This window comes from Drosophila elegans, unplaced genomic scaffold, assembly GCF_018152505.1.
Source record: "Drosophila elegans isolate 14027-0461.03 unplaced genomic scaffold, ASM1815250v1 contig_814, whole genome shotgun sequence".
NCBI lineage: Eukaryota > Metazoa > Arthropoda > Insecta > Diptera > Drosophilidae > Drosophila > Drosophila elegans.
In genome coordinates this window covers 10894118-10915319 of record NW_024546167.1, presented here as the reverse complement: position 1 = coordinate 10915319, position 21202 = coordinate 10894118, and the positions used below count along the sequence as shown (strand labels likewise).

Genomic DNA, 21202 nt, shown 5'->3' with positions numbered 1-21202 from the left:
GGTTATAAAAAAATGTTTTACCTTAAACTTTACCTATGTTTAACATATGTTTAAAAAATGTTTTTTTTACCTAATCTTAAATAGTCTTTTTCCCCAGGAGTGGCAGAAAATTTTGGAAATTTATGGTTTTTTTTCTGTGCACCAAACACACAATCGCTACAACGACGACATTCGCTTTCATTTCCAACTGCAGTTGCCTCTCAGCTGCTGGTCAGTCACACTTGCTACCCAGTGCCATAGCACACCATATTTTCATGCCATGCCGTGCCATGCACTTGCCACTTGCACCCCTCTGCCCCTCTGCACTCCACGCCACGGCGACCCCTCTTCGCCCGGGGGAGATGCCCCCGCTCTGGTCGACGGTTCATCGGTTTGTTGCACTTGATGTTCGTCTCTGTGTTTCTGTTCAAGTTTCGTTTGTGTTGCGCAGTTTCGCTTTCGATTTCTTTTGTACTTTCGATTTTTCATACCCTTGAATAAGTTGTCAAAGTTGTTTTGGCATTTAGTATCGTAACTCTAGGTAAGTATAGATTGCAAATAGACAAACTAGCGGCAATCCGCTATTTTATTTTTTAAATTAAAATGATCATAAATGATGTAAATTAAAATATGATGTAAATTAAAAATTTGATTAACATTACCAGACCATTTTAAACATTTTTTTTTTGCACTATTAAAGCTCACACAAAAATGTGTATGTAAAAATGCTGATGGCATTAACCCTTGTCCCTACCCTCTTGAAGTCAATCAAGACCAACCAATCAACCACTTTCTTCTGCCAGCTTTATATCTCTTTCCTTTTGATCGGGGTCTGGGGGACTTAATAAGCGTGCGAAACTTATTAATCATATTTTCTGTCGGAGACGCTTTCATGCGTGGTTGGTAAGGCGTATACTTATACTTATGAATGAGCAGAGATTAGCCGTCATTGCCATAATCGCGCCTAAGATCGGCAACGGCCCTTTTGGCCAACAAATCGAGGGCCACTTTCATTTTTATTTCAACCGGAGTCGGTTTCCGAAACCAGTGAGGCGCTTCGATTCATGGTCAGCGAAGAAAGTTGTTCTCACACATTAATTATGCTCCTCCGAAACCTCCCCATCGATTGATTGATACGATTTATAACCGGAAAAAAATGTTTCTGGTAAAAATGCTTTTCATTCATTGATGGCCAGTCAAGTAATTCCAATTGTCTCACTCAATCTTGCTTTTCTCGATCGTTGGCCCACTTACTGAAGGTAGGACTTTATGACAAAGGCGCAGACTTCGCCGGACTTCATCCACTTTACAATTTGATGGTTCAATTATAAGAATTGATGGCCTGTAATTTTCATGTCCCATACAAAAACGCATTATGCACAAGAAATTCCGAAAATGCCGTAATGGTTTCGCTTTCAGAAGAATCGCTTTTAAATTGGGAAACTTTTAGCTTTGGGGTTTATTTAGCGGCTTTGGCATTTATTTTATTTTTTGTCTCTACATTTTGTTCAATGGAATTCATTGAAATAAAATTAGCATATTGGTTGGAGTTCTGAGGAAGTGATTGAGATTCTCCCCGAGTTCATTGTAATTCCACAATCTTTGAAAGGCGACATTCCTACTCAGCAATAAATACAAAATTATAATAAAAATGTTATAACTAAAGAATATCAATCATGTAGTATTTATTGATGATAAGCTTGTAATGTGCGCGTGCTTTAATCATAATATATGACTTTAATGACTTCATTGAATGGGAAATAACATTTAGAAAACTATTTGATAATTTTTTGAAGAAATTAGTGATCAGAAACGAAAAATTGTTCAAAAGCAAGTAAATGGTCAAAAACCTGTTGCCAACTTTGTACCAACTGGATGGATGTGGTGGCTAATGATGATTTAGTCGGTTGATGTTGCTGTTGTTGTTGTTGTTGTTTCTGGGGTTGTTGTCGCTGCGGTTGAGGATGTTGGTCCAATGGTTGTTGTTGCGGCTTGCCTATTAAGCCGCAACTTAGAAACTCGAAGCGAAACAACAACTGCAATGGCAAGATTGAAAATACACATGTATAAATAAACAAAAATAAATAAACAAACAGAGCTGAGCTAGCGCTGAAGTCGCAGCTAAAGCAGGCTGAAATTGAGTTAAAAGCCCAAGAGATTCGACGAGATTCAAGAGATTGAAGCTGCAAACAACTTTCCACTCCAACTCGTAGCCGGAGCGGGTTTGTTTGGGACTTGACTTGACTTGACTTTGACTTGGACTTGGATTTGGAATTGGAATTGGTGGACATGATCCACGTGTGCGTGCGGCTCACTAACTAAACGCGTTATATATGTATTTATATATATATATATATATATATATATATATATATATATATAGATATATAGTTCCGAGAGTGTGCGCTCATACGTGATATGTGGAGGGGATGCCACAAATCGTTTATTTGTCAATCGGTTTTTGGCTTATTAGCCGCAGCGGCAGCAAAAGTGAAATTTTCCACAACTCCGCAAGTGGAGCTTGAGCTTGAAGCCGATTTATGGCCGGCAGCGGTACGATTCAGTTAATAGTTAATAGCCCCGGCCGCTGCCAATAAATCAGTGCGCTCGGCAGTGAGTGAAAAACGTGACTTTTGATTTGACATTTCACAGTCATAAGTATGCGACTGCGACGTCCCGTCTCGCCCCGGGTTTCTTATCAAATTAAATCGAAAACAAGTCGGTCTCATGCAATTTAAATTCATTTGGCTGCTGCTGCTGCTGCTGCTGCTGCTGCAGCTGGGGTAAGTTGGGGCTCGGCATCATCATCATCTCGAGCGTCTTGAATGTCATCTCGAATGTGGCTAAATGTCAAAATGCATCTGGCAGCCCATCCGAGACATCTTCCCCGCTGCTAATTGAGTCATTTCGTTCTTTCGTTCATCAACCCCCTCTCTCGTTCTATGACTTTGCCTATAACTATTTAACTCACTAACTAACCGAATGCATTCTCTATTCGAATCTTGCACGCTTGCGCAATAGCGAACCTCGTCGAGTCTGGCAGAACCAGTAAGTATAAGACTGCATATATTGCGGATAAGTATGAGCTAAGATCCCACCGATCGCCTCTTGATTCGTTACCTGTGTCTGTCATACATAATTGTGTTTGCATGACTTCATAGTGAGTGTTTTCTGTATTATGTCGTACTCTCAAAAGTAGCTTAGGTTTTGATTCTCACTTGACATTCTTGTTGTTTTTTTCGATTTGAATATTGATGTTATCTTCAATTTAAATTACACAAAACCATCTTATTAAAAAATTTTATGCAGATTTTTTTTAGCTGTCTTGTTGTTGTCTTACGTTTTGAATACTTAAAATCACTATTTGATTTTATTTATATCCACATCCATTTCACATGAGATTTCATACAGACTTTATGTACAAAGATTATGTTGTAGTTTTAGTATTGAATTATAGGATTGATAGAGATTTATAATATTTGTATTTAATATGTATTCTTAGGGGATTCAAGACTTTAGACTTTTTTAAGTTGACAAAACCATTCGGTCGGAAATGGTTTTTGATAAAATTTGGGAACTATTTGCCCCAAAAACGGTTCATTACCTTGGAGCCGGCTACATACTCAGTTCCCAATAGCAGTCACAACCTTTTGATTTGTCATTAGCATTCGCATTTGTGGCTGAGTTACTCACTCGGCGCGATCAATCAGTTGGGCTTTTGTCTGGGTTGGTCCACATTTGCACGGCGCACTTTGCTTCATTAGCCAGTGCCTGGGGGCGTTGCCACGCCCATCCTCCCAGCGGCTCACTCAAAATTCTGCACGCGCAGCCCCAAAAGACCCCGTAATCCCCGCAGAACGCCCAGTTTCGTTTAAAAATCTCCCATTTGTGTGTCAGCAACGACATGCGCGATGTATAAATATTCAGCATGTGGCTTGGATTTGATTTGAAATACCCTAAAAACAGAAGTTGGCTTGAATTTGATTTGAAATACCCTAAAAACAGAAGTTGGCTTGGGTTAAGGCTTTAAAGTTGGCTCCTGAATTATGCAATTTTGAAAAAAAAAGTGGTTTAGAATACACCAAGCGCGGCAAATAAAAAGTATATAAAAACTACACATAAATAAAATATAAACCACAGACTTATTTAAATATGTGTCATTCATTCACATATAAAGTTTATTTTTCTTAAACGCTTAAACATTCTTTATTTAAACTTGTATTGTTATTTTTTTAATTAAAAAGCTTAACTTAATGGGCATACAACACAGCTTAAAGGCGAACTTACAATCTTAATATTACTGCATGATTGACCTTATGCGAACAAAATTTTTTCCACAGCTACTAGCTAATATAAAAGAAACGTTTACTGAGGGTATATTTACATCCATATAAGCAGATTTAATTTTTTTTTTAATTTGATCAGTTCTTCTCTGGAACAGCTCGCACAATTTGGAAGACAATTGTGACTCATTTAGTCACGATTTTTTTTCCATTTACCCGCCTATTCCATACGTATAAGTTTTTTTTAATTTTGCAAACAACCAAAACAGCGACCAGGCTGGCATTGATAATTTATGTTTGAATGTCTGCCAGTGCCAGTGGCAGTGCCAGTGTAGTTTGGGCTACGTGGTCGGGTATTAGAAGTACGGTAGGAGTAGCCAACGGTACTCTGGAACTGGAACCCCTCTTCGCCATCGGAGTCGCCACACGTTGAGCAGTTTAGCGGTGGCCGTAATGTGACAAAAGTAGATCGCAATTTGGTGATCGTGTGAGCCCCCGATCGAAAAAACGGGTCGTTAGAAGGTGCTACCCACTAAAACTGAACCTATTTCTGTCACTTAACTTCTCGGACCCATTGAAATTTATGTGGAAAACGTGTCGACTGACTTAACCTGATGAAAGCCTGACAGCAGCTGAAAACTGCAAACTGCAACTGCAACTGCAACTGCGAGTGCAATTGCAATTGCAATTGCTGCTACTGTTGCAACTGTTGCAAGTCTCTCACTCATTCTCTCTCCCCTAGCTATTTGAATACAAACGTGCGACTTTTCACATAAATCAATGTTAATGGCGCATTTAAACGACCCACCACGGACAACAACAACAACAGCAGCAACCACAGAGAATATCATAAAATGCAACAAAAATAAGAAAATCACAAGCCAGATAAATAAAATTAGCCAGCGTAATTGCAAACCAGACAGCCGGAGACCCCAAAAAGAAAAAAAAATGTATATAGAGTAGCTCGATTAGACCTCCGTGGAAGAGGAGTGGGAGGTTTTACCTCTTTTTTTCGGCCCACTTTGTTAAGTTGCTGGATAGTTTTGGACGCGAGTGAGTGGCCGGGCACTACCGTATTACACATTTCGTTTTTGGGCTTTGGTTTTCGTTTTCGTTTTTGTTATTTTATTGTTTTGTAAACATTTTATGGTGTCAGCTTACAAGACATGATCGGGGTCGGTCGGGATCGAGTCAAAAATCGGGATACCATGCACTATTTGCGGTTGTTTGGTCACTCGCAAGAGGTGACTTAATTCGTGGTCCATTTGAAATTAAAGAAGTGTGGCAGTACAATTTACAAATAAAATTGATAAATTAATATCGATATTACAAAAAAGTTTACAACATTTTTCGGGCAATTTTAATTTTGCTTTTATTATCTTTTGTAAGGTCAATAGACTGAGTAAAGCTTGATTACATAATTAAATCTTCAAAAGAATCAAATGTATAATATTCAATATAAAATAATTTTTTGTTTACTTTTAAATCGTTTTACTTTAACAATTAATGAATGAATATTTCTTTTTTTTCTGTTCTATTTATTAAAAACCATCTCTTTAATATTACCGATAGTTAGTTAGTAAAATCAACATTTTACCTTTTCATTTATATATATATAAATTTGCACATAATATTTTTGCTCCCATTGTAAGAAATGTCTCACTTTCGTTAATTAGTAGCTGATTGACGACCTTAGGCCACCGCGGGAGCTGTCTCAAATTAAATGCCAGTTCAGTTGGGTTCAATTGCTGGGAGCATTGTGCTATTCCCCACTTGGCACTCTTGTTTGCAGCTTTGTCAAATCGAAAAGAAATATATACAGATACAGATACATGTACATTGTACACCCACCCAAAGCAGACCAAAACAATCCAAAACAAGAGACCGACAGCAGCTTAATGGCGGGCGCGACTAACGACCGAAATCCACTTTAAATGCGGCCCAATTGTCGCTTATTGTTCGCCTGCTCTAGACTAGAGGTGTGCAAAGGCCAAGACCCCCTGAGCCCACCCACCCCCACCAAGTGGTCTGGGTTTTGTAGTCGTTTCTACTTGTAATTTATTTTATTTGCTTTAACCCCCCAACAAAAAATAAAAGCCAAAAATACCACGCAGACAGTTAAATTGGCGCACGTCATTAACATTAGTCATGGCTTAGACGAATAGTTTGGGCAAAAACTATATATGTGTGTAGATATCTGGTTGCGGTATGGTTAAGGTAACACGTGCGCCACACACACACAACAAGTTGCCGATAAGCAGACAGCGTTAAAGCCGAACACAAAAGGGGGCTACGAAAATTTGGCACTTTTTTAATTAGAAACACATATAAAATTGTTTTTTTCCGGTTGAAAGATAAGCGAGATATGATAACTTCGTTAATTTTCTTATTTGTTTATTTTTTGCCAATAATATTTCCGAATAAATTTGCTTTGCTAATTAAGATTAAATATTTTTGGTTATCTGTTGAACATTTGTTATCAAATAGCTTAAAAATATTTTCACAATTCACTAGACTTTCCAGCCCAAAATTATGTAATTTATATTCCGTAACCAATCATCAGCATTGAAATGTATATATTAGTCTTATGCGACACTTTTATTTAACATAAATATTAATATTTCTCTTTCGACATTTTTTAGGCATCGCGAAAGGTCTCCAAATGCGGATATCTATTTGTGGCGCCGGATTGGGATTTTAGCAATCCATTGTACAGAACAAAGGTGAGTTCTATTGATACTGTTTATATGGCTATAGTTAAGATATCTTTCAAAATAGTAAAGTGATTCATGTTCTTTTAAAAGGTGGGGTTTTTGTTGAGTATTTGCAAATCAAAGAAAAAATCCAACCAAATAGCTAAATACCTATTGCTCCTATCAAGAATATACGTATACTTCTCTAGATCACAGGTGTTTTCATTTTATTTTTAGCTGAATACCTAAACCATTTGAAACTAGTTTAAGAATAACAGCCAAGATCCATATCTGGTGAACTTAATGACCACTACAAGTTTAGCACCTCATCTTCACAGCTCTCAAATAAACTGACTGTTTAGAGAGATCCTCATCCCAAGAGTTCCACACTTGGCGAACCAGTTCATTTGGGGGCAAACGAAAAGAAAAAATCACACCTTGAATGCATTAAGGCTAACCAAATTTCCGATGTCCACTTTCCCAAAAATGCCAAACCGCCTATCCCCACTACAAGTAAATCCCATAAAGCAAATTGCCAGCCGTGTCCACCCCAGGGGGGAGTGGTGGGTTAAGATGGGAGGAGGTGGTGTGGGGTGTTCATGGGTGGGGATTCGGTGGCTTCTCGGCGGGGTGGTGTGAAAAGCAGAAACACTTGAGCAAATATTTGACAGCATCTGGCGGGACAGAGGCGACTCACAGCCACCGATTTGTTTTTGGACGGTTGGCAAAGAAAGTGCCGCTGTTTGGTGGCGAGGGGAAAGGTGACACGGGGTAACGGGCAGAGCAAGGTAATGATGACAATTTGGCACTTGATACACTTCAAAAAATCCACTCAAATTTATCCATAAAATGGTAATCCATTCTTTTTTTACTTCGAATTGTTTCACAAAGTAATATTCCTTGAGATCTGAGTGTTAACTATTTATAAATTCATTGTAAAGTTTATAGGCTATTCTTTTACAAAGATAGTAATATATTGTGTTTAGTTACATAAAATACTTATGTATCAGAAATAAATAGTCAATGCTGTTCGTGGGAATAAAAAACACATTGTTAGTGAGATATTTGTTGTAGTGCAGCTACCGCCAGCAGCACCCGCAGTTGCGTCAGCTGATGGCCAATACCGGCAACGCCTCTTCCACATCCTCATCCTCTTCCTGGGGGCCTGGGACTTGGAACTTGGACTGCAGGCTTCGACGTCGTCACTTCACTCTCTCGTGGCGATTTGTATCTCGACCAATTAGCGAATGACGTAGCGACGTGGCGACAGCAGCGCATCGTTAAAACCGCAACGCAAACGTTCGGCGACATATGCAAATGGCTGCAAACAGTTACAGCCAGTATTTGGATGTGTGGCAGGGGGATAGAGGAAGTTGGACGCTGGAAGCTGGAAGTTGCAAAGATCGGGCGGACAGGTAGAAATGGCCAAGTGCTGGCCACACTGCCTCTGATTTGTGCTGAGCGACGGCCAATTCAACCGACAAACTCCGGCAACGACAGCGATGCTGATGATAATAATAAAAGTGTGCGCATGCGCAGAGCGCACTTCCTTGTTAACAACATAAATTTACGTATGTTTTTTAATAGATGGACAGGTATTTAATTAACATTTGTGCAGAAGCAGTCGCAGTCGCAGTCGCAATCGCATCCACTAACCGGATGTTGTGAGCTGTTTTGTGCTGGAAAAGCACTCAGATCCAACGAGTGGGGCAGGCAGTCATCAAGTGTCTTGAATCGAGGGCGGGGCTAATTGTGGTGCTGGAGCGACAATGGGAAGGAAATAAATTTAAGCAACTAGCCACAGAGTTCAGTGGTGACTTTCTTTCGGCGAATGTGCAAAAGTAATTGAATTAATGAAGAAAACGTATAAACATTTTTTGTGTATTATTTAAATTGGTTAAATTGCTTGCAATTTAATCACTTGAAAGCTTTAATTTTGTGAAAAACTAAACGATTAAGGCTGTCTACAATATGGATTTGATTCTTTGAGTTGGATGTATGTTATGTTACTAGATCCTAGATCTACAATCTGCAGAATATTACCTAATGTTACCGAATAGTTATAAGAATGCTTATTAATTTAAACATTGAACACGTTTAGGCATCGCATGAATAATTCGCAGTAGTCGACCTGTATAACTTAATTCGCCTTGAAATTAAGCAACTGCCTTCTAGACCCCAATTACATTCAGCAAGTAATAAAAAGTAACTCAATTTCCCCTACTAAAAAGCTCCCGCTATGCTAATTCCCCACTCAATTTCCATTTCACTTGGATCCATGTATCGGTTGCTTAAATTTCCCGGCTTGTCGGGAAATATCTGCCATCGCCCATCAGTTCTTTATCTCAGTTGAGCAGTCATCAAGTGGAGCCCCTTTCCTGGCCTTCGGCAAATCCTCAGCTCTGGGCTTTGGGTTACCCACAAAGAACCGCTGCTAACTGCTGCTGCAATAATGCCTGCTCCCTTTCCTGCCGCCATTATGTACCCCCAGTGGGGCAATTACGTGCTCTGTGATCTGTGCTCTGTGCTATGTGCAATGGCCAAGATTACAACTTCCCCCACTTCTGACAATACCCCGCAACCGCTGCAGGTGCAACCAATTTCTTATTGTCTCGGCTCTTTGCATTGGCACTTTTTTGTTTGAGCGCCATTAGGATAGCATTTTGTTTGGGTCTGTTGGCCATGCACCTGAACTTGATTGAGAGGCCCCAAGGTGTTTTTATGGCTATGGTTTTGTGATTCGATTTTCAGGCTGCATGCGGTCCTTGTGGTTTGGTGGTAAGGAGACAAAATCATAATTTTCCAAGAGAAAGTTCTTTTGCTCACTATTTTGAGAAATGTTCATTGCAACACCGGAAACCACATGTCAGTCTGAATTTACATTTAAATGAGAAACTATTAAAACTTTATGTGAATCTATATTGAAGAACCAGTGTCGTAAAGCTAGCTACAGTAATTAAATCCTCTCTTTTTTTCCCATTTGAGGTTTTAACAAATCAATTAACTGATTTTATCCTTCAGCTCCGATATCAGATCTCAGATCGGCCCAATAGCCTCGATCAGTCTCATAACCCTTAAGACAAATCGACAGTTATGTTAAGCGTCTGGAGTTCCGAAAGTAATTTCACCGCCACTGCCGCTGAAACCCTTTTTAGCATAATTTCCGATAATTTCCTTTGACAAGTTAAATGCGGCAATTTGGTATCCGATAATTTATCATATAACTTAATATTGATTACGATTATGAAAGGGCCACAGCCAGCAAGAAAAGGGGAAACTCTTTTTCCAGCTATCTCGCTCTCGCCACGCCGAAAGCATCTTTCTCCCTTGCTCCGAACGCTAGGAAATGGCAATAAACTTGCGGCTTGGAATTATGCAGATTTTTATCGCCTCGCCAACTTTTCTGCATACAAAGTGCATAATTTCCAGAAAGGAAAAACCTGCTCCGGACGGACAGACGGACAAACGGACGGACACGTGGGCAACATAAGCGCTGGCTGAGCAGCAGACGATAAGCTTTTTGCCGGAGATGCTGGTGTGATGCGGGTAAATATTTTCATAATGACGACTTTTGCGTGAGGAGGCATTGAGTTGGAGGTCTTTTGAGAGGCAGCCTGCATTGGGTGCAATGGACCTGCTACTCCTGAAACGAAGTCCCCCTTTTTAAAACGGAAGTGTTTGCCTCGGGTTGATCTCGAGTCGCGGGGCCTGATAATGAAATTGATAATCATAATCATCACGGTCATAGTGGCTGGAGGCTGGCCGCCACCGTTTCAGAAATGTTGTTGATTGACAAGTTGACCAGCAGAGTCCGGACAGTCCAGGAGTGCCTTCTCTAGTCTCCGTCTCCAGGCCGTGGCTTTATTAATTAAACCAGGAAGCATTTTCGGCCGGCCTCCACAGGCAGTCCAGCACAGCTGCAGCTGGGGATCTTGAAAAATATTTATTAAAAATTATGCACGCATTAGCTGGCCTGGCGGTCGGTCTCCCTGGGCTTTATTAAGGAAGTGTTTTGGCTTGGTGGGCGAATTACACGAAATGCTGCATATTAATTTAGTTTCTCTAGCGGTAATAGCTGCGATTTGCGGTCAGGCTTAGACCCTGTCTCGGTTTATGGTCGTTTGATAGCCGAGAGGATCCGCTATAAAAATAAGCATCCAACATTTTACGACCCGGCCCGTTCTCTTTCTATCTATCTATCTATAGACTCAAAACTATTTGATTTCGTTTTTCTTCTTTTTTTTCGTCTTACGCCCACAGTACGCGTAGTCGTTTGTAATTTCCTCTCGAAACTAATTACAAACGGTGGGGAGAACAAATTAGAATATTAACTGAAAATTGTCTACACGTAAGCAAATTCATTAGTTGCAATTAACGGATGATAGGAATAGAGACTATCGATCGAGCGTCTGATGTAGGCGTACCGATTGAAATGGGATGGAAGTGGAAATGAATTGCCGGCGAGACTGTGGGTGATGCGGATGAATAGGTGGGAGATCTGTAATCCAGAACTAATGAGTATACAGTCTGAGTGAGGAGAAATATCGATCGATCACCTCTAAAACGAATCGATCACGATGCTGTAAGCCCAAATAAGTTATTTATGTGCTTGTTAATTGGGTGTTAATGATGAACTTTTAATAAAAAGAAATCTGGAAGTCTTACAATACCAATTAAATTTCAAAGCTGCTAATTGCTCAAAAATAAAAAATAGCATTGTGTGACATAACATAAAACATTAAATACGCATTCGAAAAATGTTCATTCAATTTAAAAAATGTATGAAACAGATATGCAAAAAAAAAACAATTAATGGCAAACATTTAACAATATTTGTTTTGAACATTTGGCAAACATTTAGCGAATATGCAGTTATTTTTGTGGTGATCAATTCTGAGCACACAGCGGACAATTGGGTTAAGCACATGCATAAAAACAAAGCAAACAAACTAATTTGCACACTTGACAGCCTGCCAACTTGAAAATGGCTGCATGAGCGATTGAATGGAATGACTAACTGAATGACTGACTGTCAGACAGCGAGGCAGCTGCGCCGCTCAAGTTCTGCCGATGCCGTCTCCCACCGCCAATAAATAGCAATTAGAATAACATGCCAATAAATCTTGGCTGGCTAAACTCTTTTCCATAAACTGCAATCGCTTGGTTGTCGATGCTGCTGCTGTTGCAGCAGTTGAACGGAACTGAAGGCGACCTTGGCTTGCATATGAGCACGAGATGCATAATACAGATTTACACACTGGCAGAAAATACTGTGGCCCACAAATTGAGCAGCTAACTCAACTGAAACGGCTTAAGCACAATACCTTTTTTATACTTTGTTTAACTTTTAAATTTTTCACAAAATACTAATAAACACTGATATATATGGGTATCACGTATTGTTTTGCTCAAACTACTATCTTTATAAAAACCTTAATATACCATAACAATAGTTATCCCTGGAACTATTGATAACATTATAACTATGTGACCTAAAAAGATACTTGTACTTATAGATACTTATTTTTCTCAGTGCACTGGCAGCTCTCCCACTTGCCAGCCTCCTCTTCCACCTCCACGACCAGCCATCTCTCTTTGTCTCTGTCAGTTTCATTCATAAATAAATACAAAAGTGCAACACCTCTAAATTTATATGTTAATTAGTTGGGCTGCAAGCTGAAACCGCAAATTAGCCCACGACTCGACTCGCGACTGACTGATGCATTTGCAACTGTCAACGCTGGAGTAAAGCGAATTGGATGGAGTTCTCGACGTGGGTGCGCAGAGTGCACCTCCTCCTCCTCCTCCCTTTTTTCCACCCACCCAAAGGTGTGTTAATTGATTGCTCGGGCCTTGCAGGGCCCACAGTTGCTAACGGTAAAAGCTGCAGGCTGTGGCCACCAACGCCTCAAGAATTCACTGGCAAAAAAGGCCAAAGCAAAACTCATCTCCGGGGTCCATCCATCCTGTGGCTCAGCAAAAAACCAGACAACATGAGAATTAATTGTGCCCATTGTTTAGAGTCATATTTTAAAATGACAATTGTTCAACGTGTTGTGATGTGCTGCTCATCAATAAGTAATGTCCTCTGACATTGAAAACAGTAATACATAAAATCGTATTCTGCAAAGTTTTTTTAGCTTCTTGGGTAAAGAGTGTGTGAACTTCGACCGGGCTTTAGTCATTATTATTTTGAGTGCTATGCTCTGTTGTCAATGGAATATGGCCTGCCCCAGTCTCCTTCGCCTTCAGTGAGTTTTCCTCGCTTTTTGCCTCTTGCCATTACATAAAACAGCGGGCTGAGACAAGGCGAGACTTACGTAGACTGAGCGTCTAACGGAGATGACGTTGACTTCGAGAGATCGCGTATTGGATTTCCACGCCGTCATTGTCGTTGAATGGAGCCGCTATGTGCGGGGTGAGGGGTGAGTGGTGGACTTCTGATGCTGCTGGGGGGTGTGGTGTGGCTCCAGCCTATGTGTGGTTGCATTGACGAACTGTCAGACGACGGAAAGAGACAGCCAGACCCCGTCGGAGGCTATATTTCTAACTGTGGTGTGGTTTTATTGTGCTCATCAAGCCTAGCGGGCCAGCCTTAATAAAATGTTGGCTTTTATCTCTGCCTGTGGTGTACCCTAGATAGAGAATGTTGGACATACTTGGCTTATGGCAAAGCATCATTTTATATAGATATATATATAGAGGGTTTTAATGTAGCCAAAAATTTGATTTTTCAACTTAAACAATGATATGCATGTTAAAAACTCTTATTGAGAGCATACATTTATTATTTTTGTTATAAAGAAATTGTTAAAACTATTATTTTCAAAACAAAATGGTAAATTTTATAATTTGTTTCCTCTTTTTTAAAGGGTTAAGGCCCCTACGTTTTTATTTAGTTATGTTTTTGGCAATCACTAAACTATTTTAAAGGGTTTTCAACCAAACTGTCACGTTACACTTCCGTCCTATGATCGTGGCCTATTCCAGCGTATTCCCCATTCGAAACTCAAACACTTGAGCACTTATGAGATCTGTACTCATCTTTCTGAGCCCCTTTTACAACCCCCTTGCAAGGTATTATTTAACTTTTCTCATTTGCTGACTGCTGCAAGCTTTATGCAAGTTCGTATATCGTTTCTGTTGGCATTTGTTTTGTTTTTCATCCGCTGCAGCAGCAGTTTGTTTTTGTCATCTAGCCCATGTGCAATATTGTGCAGCCAAACAAAAAGAGAAGGGGTATACTCTTTTGGTGGGGGAAAAACTGGGGGGCGGTGGAAATGGTCGCACTAAAGTTTTCATCATAACGGTAACGACTTTTGCAAAATCACCAGGGAGACGTTAGATGTTTGATTTCCGCGTAATTACCTTTTTTGTGGTATGGTTTTTCCAGCTCTGTTTGGATAGTGTCTCGTTCGCACTAATTACGAAAAAAACGCCTCCTGCAGCTGCAGTTTTTGTGGGCGTGTCAGCGATGTGGCAATTGTTTTTTTCATTTTTCTTTTTTGTTCATTGTTTTTGTTTTGGCTGCAATCGCTCCCCGTTTAACACGTATCGCATTAAGGCGAATTTAATAAGCCAATTGCCGCTCTCCCAGTTGCCGACGGTTAGCCCATTCCCCCATAAAAGAAAATAACTACTGGTGAACGATTTCCGCTCGCGACCGTCATTTGACACGTTTAACGAAATGAAAATGATTGACGACTCGTCGACTTGACGACTTGCCAACTCTGGATTCTCCCTGCCCCACAGCAGTATGGTATACATATGTATGTAGATATTTCGCAATGGTCGCCTCTTGCAAAATGGCCAACTGCTGTGGGGCCCACTGACAAGTTAATAGTCGACTCTATTAACTTTTTATGACCACAGCAAGTGCTCTTTTGTCGCCCCAAAGGAAGTGGCATTCACTTGAGAACAACAACGCTGCACCGTCCCCAACAACAATGAAATAATCAATTTGCGAATATTGAAAATGAGAGCTCCAAGCTGTTTGGTAATGACTAAATCAATAATTGACTTCCTGCGGTGCTTTAGCAATCGCATTTGATCATTATTGCATTGATTAGTTTTTAGTTTGTTATGTAATTTGTGGTAAACATTGGGTCTGATGAACTATTAGGAGAACTTTTAATTGTCAATTAAAGTTGCAGAATAAAACTCGTTCTAAGACAAAGCTTAATTACTCAGGCCATTATTTTTGAACAACAATTGTATGGGATTTTGGTTATCGGTATTTTTATTTCCTATAATGTTTAAGCTGCACGAGCATTAAATGGCCGAGTCGGTTTACAAAACAGAAGTCAAGAATGTACCAACAATAAGTAAGAACTTTACGAAATAACAATTAGAAAACCTATATATTTTTAAGGCTTTAAGCGAATTTTACCTATATAAACTAAGAAAATTAAATAAAAATTCAAATTTAATTATTAATTTAATTTTATCTGAAACGAATGTTGTATATTTTTACAATATATATTTGTCTAAAATAGTATAATTTGAATGAAACTTAAAAATTTGAAAAATTATATGGTTTTATTTTTTATAATACCCTGCAGTTCATTTCTTTAGTTGGCTCTTCTGTCGATACATTTTTTAATCCATTGAGATAAAGCCAAATGGTATTTCCAAGTTAGTTTCCAACCATTTTTCAATCATCTCCAGCTCTTTCGTAAGCATTGCAATCGAACACAGATCACAAAAGCATTTCCCAATAGCCATTCAGACTGGGTGTGTTGACAAGGCTAACCAATAGACGCCCCCGCACATCTGTCCATCTTTTGGTGCTCGGTTGAAACAAGCTCAATTTATGAGCCCGGCTTGTGGCATCCATCATCGCGCAACTTGTCTTGCCTTGTCCCCTAAAAGGGCCCAGTCTTTGGAAGCTGCCACATGTATGCGATGCGTATTTCTGAATGCAAACGAGAACGCCACATAATAAACGCCAAAAAGCGAACCCAAAAGGGTAAGGAACGCCGAGCTGTCCGTGTTATAAATGATGGGGCCGACTACAAGTCGAGATTCGGTCTCGAGTTCAGGCCTCTTTCTCTCTAAAGCCTTTTACTCTAGCGCCACATGCCACGGCAAAAGATCTAAGACCATGTTGCACATCACAAGATTGTCTGTCTGTCTGTCTGTCTGTCTGTCGGTCCGTCCGGCTGTCTGTCTGTCTAAATGTTGGCGGCCCACGCATTCTCCGGCTAAAAGATATCCCAGCGAGAGCAGGGAAACCTGCTGCATCATTTTTCACTCGAAGATTGCATAATGATTGACAATTCATTATGCCAGCCAGCTCTTTGCTGGGATCTTGTAAGCATCAAGAAGTTAAGGGCACTAAAAAAAACAATATTAAATTTGTCCTTTTAAAAATAAGTGTACTTGAGAGTAAAATATTTATTTAATAGCCATTGTTATTTCTTATAAATTTTACTATTGAATATGAGCTTATTTATTGAATTTAATTAATTTCTTAAATTATAATTGATATTTTCTCAAAGTGTATAAGAGGGTTTCTTGGGCTTTTAATGGCTGGCCAGATTAGGCATCTCCCCGTAGTCAATAAGGAAGTGTGTGTTGTTCTCCTGAAGTCCGTGTTCTTGCATCTAATAACTCACTAATGAATCTTTTCAAATGTTTTCTTTTCTTTCAGGTGAGTGAAGATCAAATACAGAATAAGACGCCAGATACAGATACAGAGATTGAACCGTGTAAGCATAAACTCAATTGCGAAGCGAGGTATCAAGGTCAGTTCATCGTTTAATTGAAAAATCCACAAAGGTGTGACCGCAAAAGCGAAACAACAGAAATATCGTGAACTTTCGAAAACAATAGAGAGATCCGAGTACTTGGCCCCAACCGAGGGACCGACTGCAATTGAGCCCCATAGATATTGCACAACTTTGTCGGTCGTTTTGCACACCTGTTGCTGCGGCTGCTGCTGCTGCCTTCGAGAGCCCCAGTCGATGTCTAATTGAAGCAATTAGTGAACCCATTATGGCATTTTTCTTCGATTTTTTATGTTTCTGTTTTGGTTATATAGTTTTCGTTACTCTGGCCGATTCAATTACTTTGTTTTTGTACACCAGAAGGGTTGGCAGGGGGTCCACGGCTCATAATTAGCCCAAGTTTATCTGTGGTTCGGGGAACCTCATAACATCCATCCATTTATTTCTGCTGCGGCTATGACAACACACCATAATAAACAACACTGAAACACTGACAAAAGACAATTGACCTTCGTTAGTCAAAAGTTCATTTGCATCAATTTATTATGGCATATGACTCTGTGAACTGTGGGAGTTATTTGCGCAAACTTTGAACGAGAGACAAGCTGTTTTAGTTGATAATGAACAACTGAGATAAAGACATCCACAAGTGGGTTAAATGAACAGATGAGGCAAATAAAGGTTAAGTCATTTCAGTGTTTTAAATTGATAAGCTTAAGTTAAAATTTAGTTGCTTATTTCATTTGTCTTTATTAGTTCTTGAAATTATGCACTTGACAAGATTCCTGCGAAATAAAACAATATATATATACAATTTTGTGTACTAAAAAGTTGTACCTATTTAAACACATACATTTCAAATTTATGGTTCAAAAGTTATTATCCTAGTGGGATGCAATAACCGAATTTATTTACTTCATAGCAGCGGGTTCCAAGTGCGATATCAGCCTCGCCGATTGACAATTGTAGAACCCCAAAAAATATCCAAAAACTAAAAATTAACCATTTCCAGACTCCAAACAGCTTGCGCTCCATTGAAATATTCGTCTTATTGACTTAAGAAATGTATTCAGAAAAAAGGAATTTTATTGAACGAGGCGCCAACAAATCAATCGATTTTACAAACCTAGATAACCCAACAAAATATATAAACAGTATGTTAAATGTTCAGAGCTTTATTATAAGTAAGAGGTAGTTCTATTTACGTTGCTTGTAATCTTTTACTTATTTACAACCACAATTTATTACTACTCATAAAAATCGTAAAACTCAGAAACTAGTGCAAAGTTTCATTAAAAACTGGTTGAACAAAAAAATTAGCATGCGGTTTTTAGGCTGGTAACAAAACTTTACGACTTTGTAAATTTACAACTATTTCCAAATTTGTTAGTACAGCGAGTAAATTGGAACCACTCAAAATTCCAAGCTCCACCAGCGGTCTGCCCACATTGTTTGCACAAAAGAAAAACATTTGCAATTTTCATAAATCAAATGCGAAAATCTCGACAACAAATGAAGCTGAGCAAAGACCTTCAACCTTCGGCACTTTGCATAAGCTTCATTATTGTGCGAAATGCCTGGCCGAATGACCACGTGCATGCATATCGCTATGACTCTATCTTAATTCAGCCCATCTTCCTTAACAAGTGTTTCTTCCATGGCCACAAATCACAGCGAACTGTCAGATTGGCTGGCAAAATATTGAGGATACTCTAGCTGACATTTAATGCCGTGTCAGTGGCGAAAAGAAACCGAATCTGTGAATGAGTTCACTGAACGCGCGACAAACAAAACAGGCCAGCAATCAACGTCAATCAATGGTCAGCTGACTTACGATCCCCCCGAAATGTTTTCCAACATATGCATTTTTGGGGTCTCTTGCAACCGAAGTCGCTTTTGGAGTTTGTTCACCCAATACCCATCGTGGACTGGGAACGGGGCGCCATTTCCAAATATCCATACAAATATTTCTGCCGCGCTTGTTGCCATTTATTTTGTGTGTGTGTGTGTTGTGTTTTTTTTTCGACTGCAACCTGCTTGGGTAATATCATATTTTAGCAAAACTTGTTGAAAATTCCAAGACACCAATACAAAGGCTCGCCACCACGGCACACACGCTGACCAAGCTCTAATAACTAATGGCCAAGAGCGGAGCGGGCCAGTTGGCGGCTTTGGCGCAATTTGAGACTCGATTTCTTGCACCTAGATACAAGGCGGCCCAGGTAGGAAGGCAACCAGCACTCGGCCAGGCAATCGCCAACCGCATTTTCTCGGCTCCCAAACAAGAAAGGAAAGCTGGCTGCAAGGGAATCGAAGTGCATGAATACCCTTGCTAAATGTTATCTAAAGTAAGGACATTTCAGTTTTGTTTCATTATCTATAAAGATATTCAAAGTAACTTAACATTTTGTCACTACAATTGTCGCAACTAGATGTTAAGAAAGTTCTTCTTAATATTCTTAAGTATGGTCCTTACTAATAATGCAATATTATGTTCAGAAAAAAATTAAAGCTTTAAAAGTTAGCTTCATAGGGTTTTTAAGTAAGAGAAATGAACAAATTTAAGTACCCTCTGCAAGGGTATAGAAATGTACAAGGCTCTCTTCAGTATTATATCTGCAGATAAGAAACGACCTTAAAGTCTCTCTGTTGCTGCTTCCATATCTTTTCAGGATGCTTTTTCTCTCATCATCACTGAAAAGAAGACTAATAACAGAATATAAATATAATATATGAGCTATATATAAAAGAACTTTAATACTACATATATAAAAACGGAATTGAAGCATGCGTATTAAAGTGCGATAGAATTCAGACCAGTTTGACTTTAGAAAGTCCATAAAACTTAGATATATTTTTATAAGCTAATTATATCTTCAGGCTTTGATTGAAATGGAATTAATAAAAAATACATTCAAATAAAATTAGCCTTTAAAAAATGCATGGTGAAAGGCTCTCTAAATTTTTGCTATGCCAATATTTTAATTCTTCGCCCCGCATTCTTTGGGAAAGCTGTTCGAAAAATATTCTTGGCAGCAAAATAGATTGCGAACGCAACAAATCTTTCAGTTCTTAGTCAGCTGCACATGCCCTTCTCCAAACCTCGTGTGCCACTCCCCTTCCTATCCATCTTAGTAAACTGCGTTGACACACTAAAAGAAATTGTATTTTCTAGAATTATATTCGATGATTTTCCATATGACAAGAAATTAACCTTGAATTGTTGATAGTTGGCCAAATTAAAAATGCATTAATTAAAGTTTTTGCTTGAATTGATATTTCTTTAACACAACGGTTTGGTATGTATTTTTTTCCCAGTGCAGCTCTAAATGATGCAAGGCAGAAAAATGTTGCGAGAAATTGTTGCGGCAGCCTTTTCTCTTGGTCAGCTTTTCTGTGGGTAAGAGCAACACAAGTTGCAGCAGCAGCAGCAACAACAAAGACGTTCTAAATGTTACGTTATATTATTGCTTGTTGCTGTTGCAGTTGCTGCTGCTGCTGCTGCTGCTGCTGCATTTGCTGTTGCAGTCGCCGTAACTCTTCTACAGATGCGCCTCGAATTAGGTCTCTTAGCTCTGGGCGCTGCTGCAGTAGCGCATTTGTTGCCGCTGCTTTGTGGTGGTGCTTTTATTGTGTAATCAGCAGATAACGGCATTTAATGGCTGAATGAGTTTTCCGTAGAGGAAAAAGGCCAAAACGCATTCCGCACGAGCCCGTTTACCGAATATTTTCCTCAACCATTGTCGATAACTTAATTTTTTTGGTCTCTCTAGTTTTTTGGTTTTTATTTTTGTTATTATTTTGCTGGTCAGCTGAAGCGTGGCGCTAATCGATTTCTATTGCAGCAATTTTGGCTTGCCATCAAATTTGAAATTGCCAAATTATTTCACAATTCGTTGTTTTTCCGTTGTTTTCCCATTTCGCAGGTCTTTCGTGGGGCAGCTTAAATTGCATTCGCGATACTTTGTTATTGAGATAGAGTTGTTGATTGGCTGGTTCAGCCCGAGTGGTTTCGATTTCATTTCCGAATTATTAAAGAGTCATAATTAACTTTGGTTCAGGCAGGAAAGGAGTAATCAAAAGTGCTGTGAGAATATTCAAAAATATATTTAACACTTTAATTAGTCCTAAAAGTAATTTATTTCTTTAAAATGAGTTTTCAAGGTTAATGTTTTTAAAAATTGCTCGAAAGCAAAATATGTACAAGGATGTTTTTGTCTATTACCAAAAACATAGTTTTATGTTATTGATTTATTTTAGGATAAAATAGTCACAAAAACTGCCAAGCTTGATTGTCAGTGCACACCCATTTAGTGGCCCCAGGCCTCTTTCTATTGAAAAACGAAGAGCAAACCATATTGGGAACGATCAAAATGCAATGTTCCAGCAACTAATAACAGTAAACGTTGAACTACTGGCCAAGATTGATTCAGCGATTGCCTCACATCATCTCATCGTCGTCATCATCATCTTGGCAATCAATGCCGTGCCCCCAGCCCCTCGACTCCCAAAGGGAGAA

General features: G+C 39.3%; 1 protein-coding gene across 2 annotated transcripts in view; it reads left to right on the top strand.

Moving 5' to 3' along the window:
• The window catches only part of LOC108138741 (protein outspread), an 86422-nt gene that overhangs the window by 40446 nt on the left and 24774 nt on the right, over positions 1-21202 (top strand). For both annotated transcript variants that reach the window (XM_017261135.1, XM_017261136.1), the window contains exon 2: positions 6905-6985. In XM_017261135.1, the coding sequence (XP_017116624.1) occupies positions 6905-6985 (81 nt within the window). The remainder of the gene's footprint in view (positions 1-6904; positions 6986-21202) is intronic.